At 38.4% G+C, this 17,668-nt stretch overlaps 1 protein-coding gene and 1 pseudogene across 1 annotated transcript; both read right to left on the minus strand.

Moving 5' to 3' along the window:
• Window positions 1-203: 203 nt before the first annotated feature.
• Window positions 204-4,426, minus strand: LOC115670426 (probable serine/threonine-protein kinase PBL16). Its single transcript, XM_030591699.2, has 6 exons — window positions 3,928-4,426; window positions 2,724-3,031; window positions 2,455-2,590; window positions 1,588-1,724; window positions 1,049-1,172; window positions 204-855 (listed from the first exon to the last, which is right to left on the minus strand). The coding sequence occupies exons 1-6, from the start codon at window positions 3,989-3,991 to the stop codon at window positions 464-466; spliced, it is 1,161 nt and encodes a 386-aa protein (XP_030447559.1). The 5' UTR covers window positions 3,992-4,426; the 3' UTR covers window positions 204-463.
• A 6,958-nt stretch (window positions 4,427-11,384) lies between these two features.
• LOC115670427 (rust resistance kinase Lr10-like) lies at window positions 11,385-13,491 on the minus strand (annotated as a pseudogene).
• Between the last annotated feature and the right edge of the window lie 4,177 nt (window positions 13,492-17,668).

A 17,668-nucleotide genomic window follows, 5' to 3' on the forward strand; every position in this document is an offset into this window, starting at 1 on the left:
GCCCTCATACTACCAGGAGCGAAGTGCCGAGAAAGAAGCGGAAGACGAAATCTAGACCTCAGCTTTTACTTCAAAATCAAACCCCAGTTCATCTCAAGAGCTCGAAGTAATTTGGAATGTTCACCTTGCAGAAGAACCCCGTAAGTAATGAATTCATTATCGAAGCTTACATTCAAGAAGCCAAATGCGATATGGAATGAAAATTTGTATCAAGCAAGCCAATCGTGTGCATACATTTACGGTCAGATCGATATTTACATGCTCAGTACAGTACATCAGTTTCAATTGAAAGGTGTCGTGAGTATGCCTCCGCACTAAAAAAACCACACCCTGCTCTCCTTCCTTTAGATACACAGCAGAAAGCTATCTAAATGTAAAGAAAAAATCTCCTTTTTTTCTGTTGCAGGTGGAAATCACTGAAAATGGAAAAGAACCCAAGAAAATCGACAGTCTGAATGCAATTCTATTGTATATCTTCCTTTTGTTTTGTATCAGCATCGGGAACTTCGTTACTAATCACAGTCACAGTAGTCTCCATCGAAACCTCATCAGTTACCAGAAGAGGCTCCAAGGAATCTACTATGTCTCTCATAAGAGGCCTAGCTTTGGGGTTCCGGTTCAAGCAATGGAAGGAGAGCATCGCCGCTTTGTGCACTCCTTTGATGGGATAATCACCATCCAGCCTCGGGTCCACGAGGTCGAGTATCTTCTTCTTCTCTTTGAGCAAAGGAAGCGCCCAATCCGTGAGGTTTTGCTCCCGTGCAGGCCTAGATTTATCTAACGATTTCCTCCCTGTAAGAAGTTCTAGAAGGACTACGCCAAAGCTGTATACATCACTCCGAGGAGTCAAATGCCCTGCACAGAGATGGATTCTTGTAATGAAAACACAATGCATAAAGAGATGACTTATTACAAGAGAGCAGACATAAACTCAGTCTTCCTGTTCATTAGAAAAAGCTCTTTTAGGGAAAAAAATTTGTTCAAATGCTAGTACAGACACAAACAAGATTACATCATAAGTTAAAAGTGAAGTTTATAGAATTGTGACCTGTCATTATATATTCCGGCGCAGCATATCCATATGTTCCCATTATGCGAGTGGAAACATGTGATTTGTCTCCAACAGGTCCGTCTTTTGCAAGACCGAAGTCAGAGAGCTTGGCATTGTACTCCTGTTTGGTTAAACTAGAATTGTGAGCTAAAGACACCCAAATGCCAAGAGGAAACAACTATTTCAGTGTCTACTGAACTACCATTTTTCTAGTCCAATACAGGGATCCGCAATTTTGACTTTTAACCATGACCCATACATTTAGTAATTCACTCGACAAAATGGTACAGCCAGAGAATAAAATTTGAGCTTTTACATGTGATTTGGTGATTTTGTAGTCAGTGAATGGGCATGCTTTATGCTATTGAACTACCTTAGAAGATTACAAATTGCACTGTCAGCAAAATTATGTCCATGCGTGGATCACGGCATTGTTGTTTGCTCTCGATCACAAACTTCAACACATGTTACTGAATCCTGTAAAATTCCTTCCTCCGGTCAAAGTAGAAAAATTATAGAGCATTTGATCCACTGACCTGATCTAAAAGAATATTAGACGTCTTGAAATCACGGTAGATGACAGGCTTCTCAGCTTCATGGAGGAAAGCAAGACCTTTGGCAGCACCATATGCAATTTTCATTCTGATAGACCATGGAAGAGGGAGCAATACTCCTAACAAAAACAGAAAACAAGAAAATCAGAGAGTGCGCATATATTGGACTTCAAAGAACAACAATCGATGTCTCAACAATAATTACTGAGAACAAAGTTTTTCAGATGAACAAGCCAGAGTCTGACACTGGGGATACAGAGCAAAAATCATCAGGGGGGAGAATAACTGAAAAGGATATGTGCCCTCCTTTGCCATACAAGGCATTAATTTGAAGGGTTTCCTTTGGACAAAAGCAACCGTGAAAGAAAGACGTATATTATCCCACTAGATACTGTGGCCTTTCAAGGATACCGATTATCAGAGGGTAATTGACACATTCTTTTTGTTACTTCTTCCCAAGGAACTTACATTACAATCATTATTTACCCTGAACTGACTTCTTAAGTTTCAGAAGTTGAACCTGTCCTAGTTAATTAGAAGGAGAAAGATTGATCATCAGGGTGAATCTTGAAGCTTCATAAGAGAGAGCTAACAGTAAATGAGGCATGAATAAGATTGAGGAACAAACTAAAACCTCTTTTTTCTAGTGCATCTAACATATTTCTTCCTTATCCTAAATAACTTCCCTGTGTTCTTCTTCATAAGAGGGAGCTAACAAAATGAGGCGATAATAACATTGAGCAACTAACAAAATCGTCATATTCTAGTGCATCTGAAACATTTCTTCCTAAAATCACTTCTCCGTGTTCTTCTTTGTCATTGGTAGGAAAATTGTAAGGGACTACTTACTCGAAAATAAGTTATGTTCCACGCTACCCCGAGCCATGTACTCGTATATCAACACTCGATGTTCATCTTCGCAGCAGTACCCGATCAATTTCACCAAATTCGGATGAGAAAGCTGCCCCAGAAATATGACTTCTGCCTAAAATCCAGAAAAGTATTAATCAAACCAACTTGAAAAATCAGGATACACTTTCATATCCATCGAAAAGAGGTTACAACAATTTAAAACAATCACTTCATAATTAAGCTAGGGAAAGGGAAAAATTTCTCACCAGCCACTCACGGTGGCCTTGATAACTGTTATCGCCGTCATGAACCTTAACAGCAACTTGGAGAGGCTCCAGTCCCTCCCGCAAATCCTCCAAGATAAACCCTTTGTACACGCTTCCAAATCCACCGCCACCCAACACCCGATCTTGCCTGAAATTTGCAGTGATGATCGTCAGCTCGCTATAGGTGAACGCAATCAGCGGATTGGCAGCTGCATCACGGCGCAGATCTTCCACCTCCTCAGGATTTGACGGTAATTTACGTTCATCCCCTTTATGTTTCGTGGACGGGCTCTCGTTCTTGGGGGATTCTGAAAATAGAAAGGCAAAAGCCTAACACAGTAAGCCAAAACCCTGCCCTGACAACGAGAAAGAATACCAACATTTCCAAACAACTATGTGCCATATTCATCTGGATAGAACAAGGTAAAAATGGACGGTAAAGGATCTTAAAAATCGAATCCAATATCTTTTGAATGGTAAAGGATCCTAAACTAATTTTATGGAGGGAAATAACAGCAAAAATGACATGCACGGGACAAGACTTGAAAGCCTCATATGCATGCATCAAAATGAAAGAAGGTGCAAAACCAACCTTCTATCTTTATACAAGCACAGATCTCACAAGGAACATCAAATTACCATATTCTACAATGGGCAAAGAAAATAGAAAGAAAAGGTAGATTCTGTCAGGCAATGCGCAGGCTAAAAATAGTGTATCCTTTGGGTCAAGAAAAACAAGATTCTATGAAGCTCTAAGAAGATTCACATAGAGTTCGAAAAGGGCATATCTTGCACAACACCAATTCTGATTCCAAAAGGGCTGCCAACTTTCTGAAGGATGATGGCAAAAAATATGAGAAATTTTAACAAATCGCACGTTACTTGATAAACTAAGAAATAAATAAATAAAAATGGGAAAAGAAAGGACTAACAAGACAGACAGCAAAGAGAAAAACTGCAATTAAGAATGAAAAACTGAGTACCCGAAATTTAAAAAATAAATGAGGCAGGATTAAAAAAGGGACAAACAGAGTAATATTCCCACTAGCATCAAAATTTGTTCTCAGTTCACCTGATCTTTCATCAAAGGCGCTACCATAATCAAACATTAACACAACCCATTTGCTGCTAAAGATTCACTTCACCATAGAGATAGAGAGAGAGAGAGAGAGAGAGAGAGAGAGAGAGAGATTTGAATACCAACCTGACTTAGCATTGGAGGAGACTCTGTAAATCGAAGGCTTCCATCTACACAAGCAATTCCCCATCACACCAAGACCCAAAAACAGCCCAGACCCCAACTCCTTTTTCACCGGCTGCCCATCATAAAAAACCGAAGCTTTTCTCGTTCACTCCCCCGGCAGAAACCTCAGCACCGCCACAACCACAGGAACGCCAGACAAATTAGAAAGACGCAACCTTTTTCCTCTTGTGGGATTGTGGGGAATGAAAGGAACAGCTGGGTGCTAGTGTTGGTGGGAGAGAGAGAGAGAGACGGGGGAGAGATTCTGGGTGGCAATGATGTTGGTTTAAGTGAGTGTTGAGGTGGGTGCCATGGCGGAAATGGACCCACACACACCAGCCAGCAGCCAGCAGCCAGCAGCAAGAAGCAGCAGCAGCAGCAGTTTCCTTTTCTATTCCGAATTTTTCTTGTCCGTTTCTGGTTCGAGAGGCTGTTCATGTGTTCTTCATTCTTTGGTTCCGTGGGCTGTCGAGATGAGTGCGCTTATAGGGCGCGTTTCAATTCCGGAGCCGGCCGGCCAATCCCTTTCATCACTATCCACAAAATTCCCTCTGTGTTTTCCATCGCTGGTGTGACCGTGTGATAGCACATTTGTTCGGAGATATAAATGTGTTAATATCATGAAAAACTTCAAATTAACACGATCGTGATAAATTTATTTTAAACTAATTTTTCGATCATCAAAAATCTCAAAAGGATACATCTTCGATAAATTTATCACAAATTAATTTTTTAAACCATACAAAATCCAAACCGTACAGTTGTGATAAATTTACCTTTTGTTAATTTCCGTTAAATTGGATTAATACCACGAAAAATCACAAATTGGTATACCGGTGACAAATATACTAGTATACTCGTCGATTATCACGTGTCATTCGATTCAGCAATTTGACGGTAAAATTTGAAAAAAACTAATGAAGGGTAAATTTGTCACGGGTATACTGATTTGGGATTTTTGATAGTCAAAAAATTAGTTAAAGATAAATTTGTTACATATGTACCAGTTTGGAATTTTTTACGCTATTAACCCTATTTCCAACACTTCAAATGCCAAAAAACATGGGGGTCGAACTACCGTTAAGTCTTCCAGACCTGTTTGTTTGTATTTTTGTTAATGTTAAATGAACGATTTCTTTTCTTATTCGGTCAAAATTTAAAATATTATTTAAATTTTAAAAAATATAAAGGAGTTAAAAGTGAAATCACACGTGAAGATTCGCATTTTGTAAAAGTTTTAAGTGATTTGAATTGAAAAAAGTGCGTTCATCGCAAAAATTAGATTAAAGAAAGTAGTAAAAGAAATAAAAATCTATCCATACACACTTTTAGTCAGTGCAATCAAATTTTTATATTACCATCTTTACTTTTATTGATCGCATGATAGATGTGACATCGATAGCGTGGCACAAAATTCATGTGTTTTCCTTTGTTCAACACAAATTAGGCACCGCATCGAGCATCGTCTGCTTTGCGGGCAAAGCTTGCAGTGCTCAGCCTTACATGTCGCACCCGCAATACGACCCCATTGCATAGATCAAGCAAGATGAAAACTACGACAAGCCGACAGCATAGAACACTTGATATATGATGATATTACAAAAATTTATGATTGGGTGGATAGTTTAGCACCTAGTAGGGTGCATTTGTTTTGCGAAAAATGAATGATTCAGAAAACATTTTTCAAAAAAATGATCGCTTATATCTCTTGAAGTAATTAGTTAATAAAAAATATTTTCATCATCGATAATAATGAATGTCTAAATATTTTCGTAAACGATAAAAGTGTCTTTTGGTCATTCGTTTTTGTAATCGATGTAAGAGATCATCTTTAAGAATATGTTTTTCAAATTATTTATTTTTCATGACACAAACGAAATCTAAATAAATAAATATTTTCTATACCTCGGCATCTATAGTCATGCTTGTCCATTCCCATGTTCCCACGCCAGCATTTGCAACCCCCATTACCCACCACTACTTCTTTATTAATGGGGCAATCAGCTCCCTGTGTTATGGAAAGAGTCTTGCCATGTGGGTGAGTACACAAATTGTTAATTATGCTTCCACAGTTGCTGCTATTCATGGTACGTGGTGGCTCGTTTTCAATAGTCCTGTAAGCCCAAAAATAATTAATTAGATTTACACGTTCAACTTTATTGTGTCCTCTGTTGTTTCTATCTTTTCGTGCCAATATCGTGTCCTATATGCTTGAACGAGAAGGAAACGTCGGACCAAAGAAGATGCACCTGGCCTACATGCTATTATGCGCAAGCCCTTTATCCCAACCTCCATGATTTTGTTCGTCCTCGACACATGATATTCGTCATAGGTACGATGGAGGGCTGGAAATTCCTACCGTATCGTCATATTCACGTTGTCGCCAAAGCGATTTATTTTATCGAAAACAACAAAAACCGTGTTTGATTCGTATTGGTTCAAGTTAATATTGTCGTGTTCAAATTTATCTCGATATGTTCCAATTGTATAGGAACCGAATCGTCGTTGTCGTCCTTGAATAATGACATCGATAGTACATGCTACAAGCGCTCCAGCGTGGTTAGCATGGACCAACCGATCTTAACCTGGAGATTCACTGTCAAATGTCTCCCACAAAGCTAGAGTTCTATCCTATACTTATTAATACCATAACCCTAGATCTTTGAATAGAGAGAGAAGCTACAAGAACCGCGAAGAGTGACGAAATGGGTTTCGCTTCGTGTCATCGGTGGAATGAGGTTTTGCCACTTTTGAGCTGTGAAAGTTAACACGAGGTTTGACTATGAACTGGGGTACAGGTGGCTGGTTTTGTCGATTTTCATGCACAAGTCAAGATGTTCCGTCTTGCTTCGTACGTGTTCTTCTTATTCACCTTCCGGGGTTTCAGGAAGAATCAGCATGTTTGTCACCACAACGTCAAGCTCGACAATGTTCCTATCCTTAAAAGATTCAAACCATGTCGTCAGATAATTTTTTTGTAATACTTGAACCCTAGTTTTGCACTTATTTATCAGCCGGCAGCATACAGTTTTACAACGATCGAGAAGTTTATGATGCTGAACTGTAGTAATCTTGAAGATGAAGTGAATTTGTAGATATTTTTTTTATATTAGTTTATGGCACTACCCAAAAGAGAGGGATATACCCAGATGAAATGGCTAGGGTGGAGCTGTGTCCCACCTTCCATGATCTTGACTTGAATTATATCAATCTTCTTCTCTTTCTGTGCTTTTGGTTTTTAAGGTTTCAACTTTTTTGGAGAGCTCAGGAAACTATTGGCATTGGTCAGATCATATGGGGTTGGACAGGGGAGTGCAGATGAATGTGAATGGGGGGGTGTGACCTACTACTGATCTGGGTGGTGGTGGTGGTGGTGGTGGTAGTGGTGGGGTCTCTGTCTCATCATCCATGGAAGCTCTCTCTCTCTCTCTCTCTCTCTCTCTCTCTCTCTCTGGTGCTGGAAGTGGAGTAGAAAGACCTGGAGGTGGAGGTGGACCAGGAGCAGTGACAGTGATGGAAGAACCAAAAAGCATCACTATGAGCCCCACTTAGGGTTTGGCATGCGCCTGATTTCTCTCCCTCTCTCTCTCTCTCTCTCTCACAGCTACGTCCTCAACGTCACAAGAATCGAAAAGCCATACCCCCGCTCAATTTCACAAGTCCTAGAAACTCTGAGTGGTGTTTAAAGTAGTCTGACATAAATGGTCTTCGAATTTTGACCTAATATGTAATGTGATCTATGAACTTTTAATTTGTTCAATATGATCCATAAACTTTAGCCTAATATGCAATTTCGTCCATAAATTTTTAAATTATTTAATGTAATCCTTGAACTTTTAATACATATTCAATTTAGTCCACGAATTATATGAAAATGTTCAATATTGTCCTTCAAAGTACCGCAACTAATATGGTCAGTAGCGACCAAACGAAATTTGGTGCTAGAAGCAGTTCTAGCGACCAAATCGAGAGGGCTTGTATCATCTGGTCGCCGGAACCGGTCTTTGACCACAAAAATTAGCCCTCTAGATTTTGGTCACAGCTAGAATTCAGCTTCAAATTCCTAATCCCAACCCTAATTTCGCTCTCTCTCCCTCTCCTTCTCTCCCGTCCTAATTTAACGACCCGCGACCACACACCTCCTCGTCACCGTCGACCCTAGCCGCCATTGCCGCCATGAGCTCCTACCTTGGTGGCCCCACTTCTTCCTTTAAAAAAAAAAAAAACTTTTTGGGGGCGGCACATGTCCAGACTGGGGTCGTGCCCATGCGCCACCCATCGTGTCTATGGTGACCTTGGGTCGCGTCGCCATTCATGGCCCTGTTCTCGGCTGCCACCCGTGGCCATACGGTGAAGACTCTAGTCTCTCTTTTTTTAATTTGTCGAATTTTTTTACATTATTTATGCTGTACATGTTCATTTTTAGGTTTCAATTGTTCGCCTTAGTTGGTCAATTATATCATTTGGAGGTGCGTTTTTTCATATAATTTTTCTGTGACTACTTTCTAATTGGTATGGAATTTGATAGCCAGCATGTCTGATGTCGACATTTGATCTAACGAGCATATTTAATGTTTATACTACATTACAAAGTTACAGCCGTTAAATTATTGCATGCTTGCAAAATCACTACATTTAAAACCCCAGATTTCCCATTTGAGAATAGTTTGCAAAACTTGTGTCGGTCATGTTTCTTCTTAAATAAATACGACCTCGATTGAAAGTTTGGAGATCATAAAATTTGCATCGAAGCGCACATACTTTCATTTTGGAAAATTTTTACGATTGCATAAATTCCTTTTCTTCTTTGGGCACTTACCGGAGGGAAATCAACCAAAAAGTCATGAACCTATTATACAGCGGCAGATTTAGTCCTAAAATTTTCAATTTGATCAATTTAGTCATGAATTTTTTTGCGGAATTTCAATGTACAGTGCATATCATCATCGACGGACACATTAGACCCCTCAAAAAATCAGATTTGACCTGGTTCAACAAGCGGACTAACCAGAATCGGTCTGGACCATTTATACATCAAAGATGGTATGGACACCTTACGAGCTGAATCATAGGACTGCTTCATGCTATAAGTAGGCAATATATCTATTAACTCCATTGGACTTGCTCCTTTTTGAAAAACACATAGGTGTCAATTTGCACTTAAAAAAATGTTGAACTCGCGACCCTCTTAGGTGAGAGAATACTAGCGCCCTCGCCATCTCATGTAATTAAGTTAATTAAAATTACATATAATATTTATATTCAACCGGCCGCTTTTGAACCGGTCGAACGGCATACCGCCAAGTGATCCGGTATGATCTCCGACCCGGTTTTAAATACATTGGATTGGTATGGAAGAAAAAGAGCAAATGTCTGATTTGATTTCAATCCAGGTTACAAATTATACCGGATCAGTACAGATGAGGCCTGTCACTTTCGGTTTTAATTTTTGTCGAGATGAAAAGAACAGCACTCTCTCTTTTCAGCCGTTGCTTCTTCTTATTTTTTAATTTTACTCCAATAATCTTTTTAATTTGTAGAGACCAAAAATACTTGATTGAAAATGAGCGAGAATATTGCCTAAACCCAGTGGGAAATAGCTAGGGACCCTCTCACGTGAGAAAATAGCGCGCTCATCATTTCAGTTGCGTATAAATATGTAATTAAGCTGCTTAAAGATATAATATTTAAAATGAACCGGCCAATATAACCTGTTCAACCGATCGAATCGATTGAGCCACATACCGCCGAGTAATCCGGTATGGTCTCCTATGCGGTTTTAAAAACATTCGATTGATTTGGAAGAAAAGAGCAAAAGTTTGATTTGGTTTTCTTCCTGCTTACAAACCATACCAAATCAACATCAATGGTCCTCTTAATTTAACTTTAGATGAGGCCCAACTCTTTCGAGTTGGGCTTTGAATGAGGCAATTGGGGCCGAATTGTGTGAAAAAAAAACCGTTAGATTTTCTTCCTCTTTCCACTGTAACGTTATTTTTTTGTCCACCGTTCAAACCTATCTGATTGGAAGCCAAATTAGCCAAATTCCGTTAACTTGAATTAATGGAAGGATAATTTAGGGACTAGATTCAACGTTTGCTAAAAGTTCATGGACCGTATTAAACAAATTAAAAGTTTAGGAACAACATTTTACATTAGGGTGGGGGCTGAGCCGGTTGGGGAGGTTAGTGATGTGTAGGAATGTGAGATTTAATGAGTGCTTTGGGGATGTGAACCAAATTGGCAAAAAAATGATGTGAGAAAGGATTCAATTTAATGTGAATCCGATACTTTGTCAATTAAATTCTCGTTGTCGGGTTCGAGGTCCTAAGAACGTAACATCTCTAGTTGCTAAGTGCGGAAGAAACGCAGTGAGAAACATGAATGCCATGTTGATGTAATGTCGACGTTTTCGATTAAGGGTCAAATTCTGTCGTTATCAAGGATTTCGATACCTAACCTTCATGAAATGTGTGAATGATCCCTAATTCTCGGCGAAGGGTTCGGGATCCCAAATTTACAGTGCCTCCCAGTTGCCAAAAGTAGAGGAATGCAGTAAGATGAATACAGGGGAATACTTCTTTCTTGATGACTCTTGGCTATAATTATGTTAAATTGAAAATTTCACTTTTTAGCTAGAGCTTTTCCACCAAAATATTCAATTAATTAAGGTTGGCTTCATCAATATTACCAATTCGTTTATCCTTTCGAAGGAGGATGCAAGGTAGTAGAACTATATGATGCACAACAACACAGCATTAACCCAAGAGCTAGAAGAACACAATCTTAAAAGTAGTTACTGTCGAGCTAAACTAGCTAGCTCGAGTCCCTTCGCACATAATACTAGATTGTGGGGACATATGACCAAGACACAAAGCTTTTCCAAATCAAACTCTGCATGGGTCTCTACATATCATTGTTATCTCGAAAAGAAAAACTAGACGAAATTTATCGGACCGCTCGATGAAGTTGAGAATGTTTTTAGTTCCATCTCGGCTTCGTCGTTGTTAGCTGGCACGTCCGTTGGGTAAGTAAGTGGTTTTGGAGGCATTGGAAGATTACCAACATCTCTTTCGAGCATTTCTAGGACTTTGCTCATTGAAGGCCGATGGTCAGGGATTAACTGTATACACCAAAGTGCAACTATTGTCATCTTTATTATCACATTCCTTTCCTCTTCTACTACTTCTTCCATTTTAACACCTTTTCGTTCATTAACTTGGTCGTACACCACTGCGGAAAATAAATTTGGCTTGAGCGTTCCGCATGTTCATCTAAATTTCTCCTTCTACCTGCCATTTCCATGAGCAACATCCCAAAGCTATAGACGTCCGCTTTATAAGAAACATCACCGATGTTCTTGTAGAACAACTCGAGCGTCATATATCCGAAGGTTCCTCTTGCAGCAGTCAATGAGACTATGCTCTGATCAGTGGGATAAAGTTTTGCGAGTCCAAAGTCAGAAACTTTCGGAGTGAAATTCTCGTCTAAAAGAATATTGTGAGGCTTGATGTCAAAGTGTAATATTTGCATGTCACACCCCCGATGTAAGTATTCAATCCCCCTCGCCACCCCAAGAGCAATTTCATATATTTTCTGGTAATCAAGAAACTTATCATCTTCCTTGGTGAAAATGTGCTTATCCAAAGATCCATTTGACATGAGATCATACACGAGAGCTTGTTTTGAGCCTTCAAAGCAAAAACCGATGAGTTGCACTACATTAACACGGTGAATTCTTCCGATACTAGCCACTTCACAGATAAAATCTTGGTTGTGGGTGTTGGACTGCTTTAAAATTTTGATGGCCACTTCGTTGCCGCTTCTGAGCGTTCCTCTGTACACAGAACCATACCCTCCTTCACCTAATTTGTGCTTAAAATTTCCAGTGATCTTCTTAATATTTGAGTAAGAGTACCTTATAGGCGAAAAGTTGTTATGAGCTTGCAAAAATTCTTCGATATTCTTGTCCATTGCTAAGTGCCTTCTTCTGTACTTGTAGATTAGAAATATCGCAACAAATGGCGTCCCGATTACGAATTTTGCTACACAAAAATACACTGAGGAAAATTTTGATAGGTTAGAATGAGTTATTTTCTTTAATTATATTAAGAACAAATCATTGCGGCTTACCTAGTAGTACTATAAAACCTCCAATTGTCCAAATTACAATATCATTTAGGACACCTGCGAAAGGAACAAATGCTGTGAAAAGGAATTGAAGGAAAAAAATTTGGGAAACAAAACTGACGAAACAGAGCAGTAGCAAGCCGCTTTGTAAAAGTTGAATTTTGTCCAAAAGAATATGAGAAGTGGGATGCGTGCATGCGCAAATAAATGGAAATAATAAGCTTCATTTCACGTGGATGATAGACAACACAAGAAACGCCCTTTCCTTTGTTTGGAGTCAACAAATACGGAGGAACGGTGATGTTCATTCTTAATAAATCATTTGTTCCTCTTATAGATAGATGAATACAATTTGTAAGTAATTTGTTAACAAATGTCTCTTACATTATTAGTTAAGTAACTAACTAATTAAGAAAAAAAGAAAATCTAAACTTTTAGTTTTTTGCGAGTCTTGCAACTCCTAATAAGTAACGTGAGACTCCCAAAACCTTTCATATACACAAATGTTGACTTATACTAACATGTGTATTTTGTCATAAGTTTCTTGGATTCTAAATATTTTGGAGAAGAAAGTAGCAAGTCAAAGAGTGTGCAGAATCATGCAAAGTGGCTGTAAAATTTCACTGCCAACCAATGCTTACCGCCGTAGTAGTACTTGGATCCGCAAGCCTGACCTGTGTAGATGCTGTAGACATCAAAGAAGCAAAAGAAAGTTCTCTTCACCGCAAATACGTCGAAGCGGATAACAAATCCATCGGCCATGATTTTATGGATTAGCTCGTAGCTGGAGCTGTCATTAATCTCCATCGGCCACGGTACCCACGTCCAGCTGCTAATGGTGCAAAAGTCCCTAACATCCGATGCTTTCGGACGGATCAGAGCATACGAGTTCCAATTCGATGATGTGTTGGATGAAGATGACCCCGGGATGCATGGACCGGTAGAAATGTAGAATGGAGAATTGACCAGCTTTGAGCAGTTCACAATGACCAATGTGGCGACGTCCAGATAGTATGGGTTGTATGGATAGCGGGCGTTCCTGCATTTGTACCGGACCGACGACTGACGGGGGAGAGACGAGCAATTGTCCTTTTGCAGCCCGTCGTCAACCAATCTAATTTCCCGAGCGGAGTAATCGATGGACTGCAAATAGTACCGGCCATCACGGAAGTATAAGACGGTGCGATTATCTTCGCAAGCCAGCTCTATCGTCGAGTCACCGCATCCCTCTGAGCCACTCAATCCAAACGGATAGCTTATATTGTGAATGTTACCGCAGGATGCAGCGACACACCGCCGATTACTCGGCTCGGCGCTGCTGGTCATCGCTCGCAAAAGAACAAGAATGAGCAGCAGCACTTGATAGGTATTCATGGAGCTGACAGCATTAATCATGTCTGGGTCTGTCATTGGGCAAAAACGAGAGAATGGGGAGGAATTGCTTGGCGTGAGCGTGGAGGAGGCAGGATAAATAAAGACTGAGAAAAGATCGGATCATCTGCGAAACAAATTCATGCAAGTCAAGAAGTTGAAGAGGTGGACAAGGCTGAAGTTTCATTATTAAGTGGAGTGTCGGGCACGATACGGTGGTCAAAACCTAATTGAGAATCGGGAAGAATTGCTTGGCGTGAGCGTGGAGGAGGCAGGATAGATAAATAGGTTAATACTACGAAAAATCTCAAACTGGTACATCCGTGATAAATTTACCCTAAACTCGTACATCTGTGACAAATTTACTATTCGTTAGTTTTCGTTAAATTCTACTGTCAAATTACTGTGTTGGATGACACGTGACAGTTGACATGTGTACAAGTCTGGGGTTCTATCTTCCTTTTGTTATAGGTGTACTAGTTTATGATTTTTCGTGATATTAATCCAATTTAACGGAAACTAACGAAGGGTAAATTTATCATAAATGTACTAGTTTGGGATTTTCGGTGTTTAAAAAATTAGTTTGGAGTAAATTGTCACAGATGTACCAGTTTGGGGTTTTTGGTGATATTAATCCAAATTTTTTAAAACATTCACCCAATTGTCGAAAATCCGATGCGGCATGGTACCTATGGTAAACGTTTTTAAAAAATATAGCATTCAAGTGATTGATTGAAAAGTTACATGACACTTAAGATATTGAAAAAAAAAGTTATAGCACTCAAGTAATCGAAAAAGAAAATTATGGCTCTCAAGTGAGCATCTTATAAAAGTTATGACATTTGTAATATATTTTTCCGAATTAAATAAATATAGATTAGTGTAACTGTAGAATTTATACTAAACTAAATTTTGAGCATTGATAATGGCGAGTTCCACGTGGATCTCATCAAATTTAATAATTTAGATTAATTTTAGTACATAATGTTACGATATTCAATGATTCACCAATTTTAGAAAAAAAGAAGAAGAAGAAGCTGTTGGTTTTGTAGGGGGTTGAGTTTGGGTTTGGCCTCTCAATCAACAATCAATTCTTTGGTTCTAGTTAGGGGCGTCAGAATCAAACTGGAAAATCGAATTGAAAATTGAATCGAAAACCGAACTGAGCCAAAATTTTGTGTATTTTCGATTCATTTCGGATAATGCAAAAAAAACCACAATTCTTTTTGGCGGTTCGGATTTTATCGGTCCGGTTTGGTTCATCCGGTTACGAAGGTCTTATTTGGCTCTAGCCTCATATTCAAATTAAAAGGACTTGGTTCTCTCAATTTGGAAATGTAAATTATTGATGAACTTGTCTGATCTTATTATTGAGCCGTACTATTCATTCTTTCCTTCGCAGATTATAAATCAGAGGTTTGTAAATTCTTTAAATTTGAAATCTACTCATAAACCCGTTTTTTCCCCACTTTTGCACAATTGATTTTTTTTTCTATAGTCCTTTCTTGTTATGCTTGGTGTTTGGATGACGTATTTTTTGGTTTGTCCAAGGTAAATTCTAACTGATCCAGTAAAGTCACGTTTAGATGAAATTTCTTCCTTACTTTCTATAAGAGTTTCCGCGCGATTGGCCATCGAACGCGCGGCAATATATACAATTGAGACTGTCGTCCTTGGCTCCGGTTTGGCTCACCGAACCTTAATTTACTTGTAACTAATAATACACTTTAATTGGAATTTAACCAATTTCCTTGAGAATTATCGATAGGGCCTAACAAATGGTGCTCAAGGTCTTCTTAGGTTTTACTTAAAAGTTCAAAATCAAAAATTTCAAAAATTTCCAACTAGCTAAAAAACGAATTACAAAGGGGCGAGCCCTCTTTTGTGATAAAGGGCGGTGTGACGTGAAGAGGTAGAAGAGGGTCTTGTAGCCGTGACATCCTAAATTTTCTTTCTATTTATTATATTAGTTATTGTTGTATTATATGGAGATATGATTTCATATTAAAATTTAAGTAAAACATGTCGTGTGATAGTGACATGGGGTGTGATTAACCAATGAAAAGTGAGTCTCTCCAATATCTATGTGCCAATTAAGTTGACATGTATATTGTATGGCCAATAGTGTGACGGGTACATAAAATAAAATTTTCATAGCAGAGGGGTAGTTTGATCTTTTAGTTAGGGATTTTTGCGTAAAGATGAACATTGCAACAAATGTCAAAAACTTAAAACTGAGACGCGTATTACATATAGATATAGAGTTTAAGAGGATTTTGAAATTTTCTCTAATACGACGAAAATAAATATAAGCTCAAAAACAATCTTCATGTTCTATCCCGATTTCACATTATGTCCTCTACTTTTTAAGCTATGAATCCATGATTTTCTGTTGTCACTTTGGTAGCTTTGTCATCAAATGAACGGGAGAAGGAAACTTCTTGGATGACAACCCATTGATTGATCAATACAATAGGGAAGTTTGCAAGAATCAAGGTGTACTTTGCAATTGGTCTGAGGAATACTCCCACATTTGATGAATTTTTCTAGTATGACTTAGAAGAAGATGGACAAGAGTCATTTGGCTATTTCGGAGATTAGCATCTACTTGTCGTTGTCTTCCCACGACCAATGTTGAAAGTTAAAGGTTGTTAAACAATAAAATATTTTCGAGACGTAAAGTTCTTCTTATCTGCCCTGCCGTCGCAATTGCAAGAAGTTTCCATGGTACATTCCAGTATTGGTTGAATTTTGGAAGAAACATGTGAAACATTGGGAAATACTGAATTAGCTCGGCGAGATCACAACTAATAGTAATGATCTAATGCTGGTGTTGCGCAAGTACATCCATAAACTAAAGTTGCCTTCCTACCTAATTCTGTTTTTTCAATTAAAATTTATTGTATAGTTGTTGTGCTTAACCAATTTTCAAAAGGCAATTATCGATTCTTAACTGTGGCACGACGTAACTTTTTATGGTTCCATATGGAACCTAGCTGGAAAATATAACGAGGACCAAGACTTAATAAAAGACCGAGACAAATAATCAGTGACTAGTGAGGCAGACTAATGAATCCTTCTTTTGTCAGCCAAATTAGACTTATTAGTCGTCCCCGGCCTAGATTGATATAAAATGAAAGTTCAACAAAACCCAATTAGGATCGACCAGCAAAAAAATAAACCCCATTTATGGCTCTTTAGAATTCATTAAGAGAATAGTTTAGTTAGCTCCAATAACTCTTCCTAAACTGTCATTGAATAGTCAAAGTCAGTGGTTGTCAACCGATAAAACATTTACAACGCGCAAATATTTGATCATTCTCCTTGTTTGCCCCTTTTGTCCCAATTTCATGGCTATTTAGAAAATTCATATGCAATTTTTTTCCTCGACATTAGCCATTCATTTTTCAAACCTTTTATGATGATGTACCGTATCAAATAAAGAAGCCTAGTTGCAATGAATTAGCAATCCTTGATGACGTGTTTTCAACCTTACCCGAGTGTGCTTGTTTGAGTGAAAAAAAATTCCTCGAATTAGTTTTCTGCGCTTTCATGCGTTTGCTGAAAATGATTAGTCAATAGAAATCTATTTGTAGTATAAAAAAAATGTATGCTTAAAGTGAGGAAAATAAAATTTCCTAATCTGAAAAGGAAAAACATTTTCCTTGAAAAATGATTTCCACCAAAAACATTTTCCTATTTTAATGATGGACCGTAAGCCGCGTTCTATTTTTCGGCATATCTTTTGATAATGAATCAGAATTTCGTGAGCAATTTCGTAAACTGCATGCCATTTTTTATTCGGATTTTTTTTTTCTTTGTTTTTTCTAGCAACTGAGGATGAAACTTATTTCTCTGTTTTTTCAATTTCAACCACCAAATGCGATTACCTAACAATACAGCAGAAAGACGAAGATCATGTTTTCTCATTTTCACACGTACAACAACCAAAGATATTTACTGATAAATGAATAATCACATCAATTAAGCGGGAGGTGAATTGGTTGTGTTCTCGGGAAAAAGAATTCGTGGAGGTCGTGTAGAATGCGCTGCCGTAATGGAAAACAATTATAACACAGTATCTTCTATCAAATAGACAATAAAAGAATTAAGGAGACAGAAGAGATACATGCATGACAGATTTGTAGACATACTCCATTCTCTTGGCTCTAACAATCGTGGAATCCGCTACGTAATTCTC

The sequence above is a fragment of the Syzygium oleosum genome, unplaced genomic scaffold, assembly GCF_021117445.2.
Source record: "Syzygium oleosum isolate NSW1041296 unplaced genomic scaffold, Sole_v2.1 Sole_v2.19, whole genome shotgun sequence".
In the NCBI taxonomy this organism is placed as follows: domain Eukaryota; kingdom Viridiplantae; phylum Streptophyta; class Magnoliopsida; order Myrtales; family Myrtaceae; genus Syzygium; species Syzygium oleosum.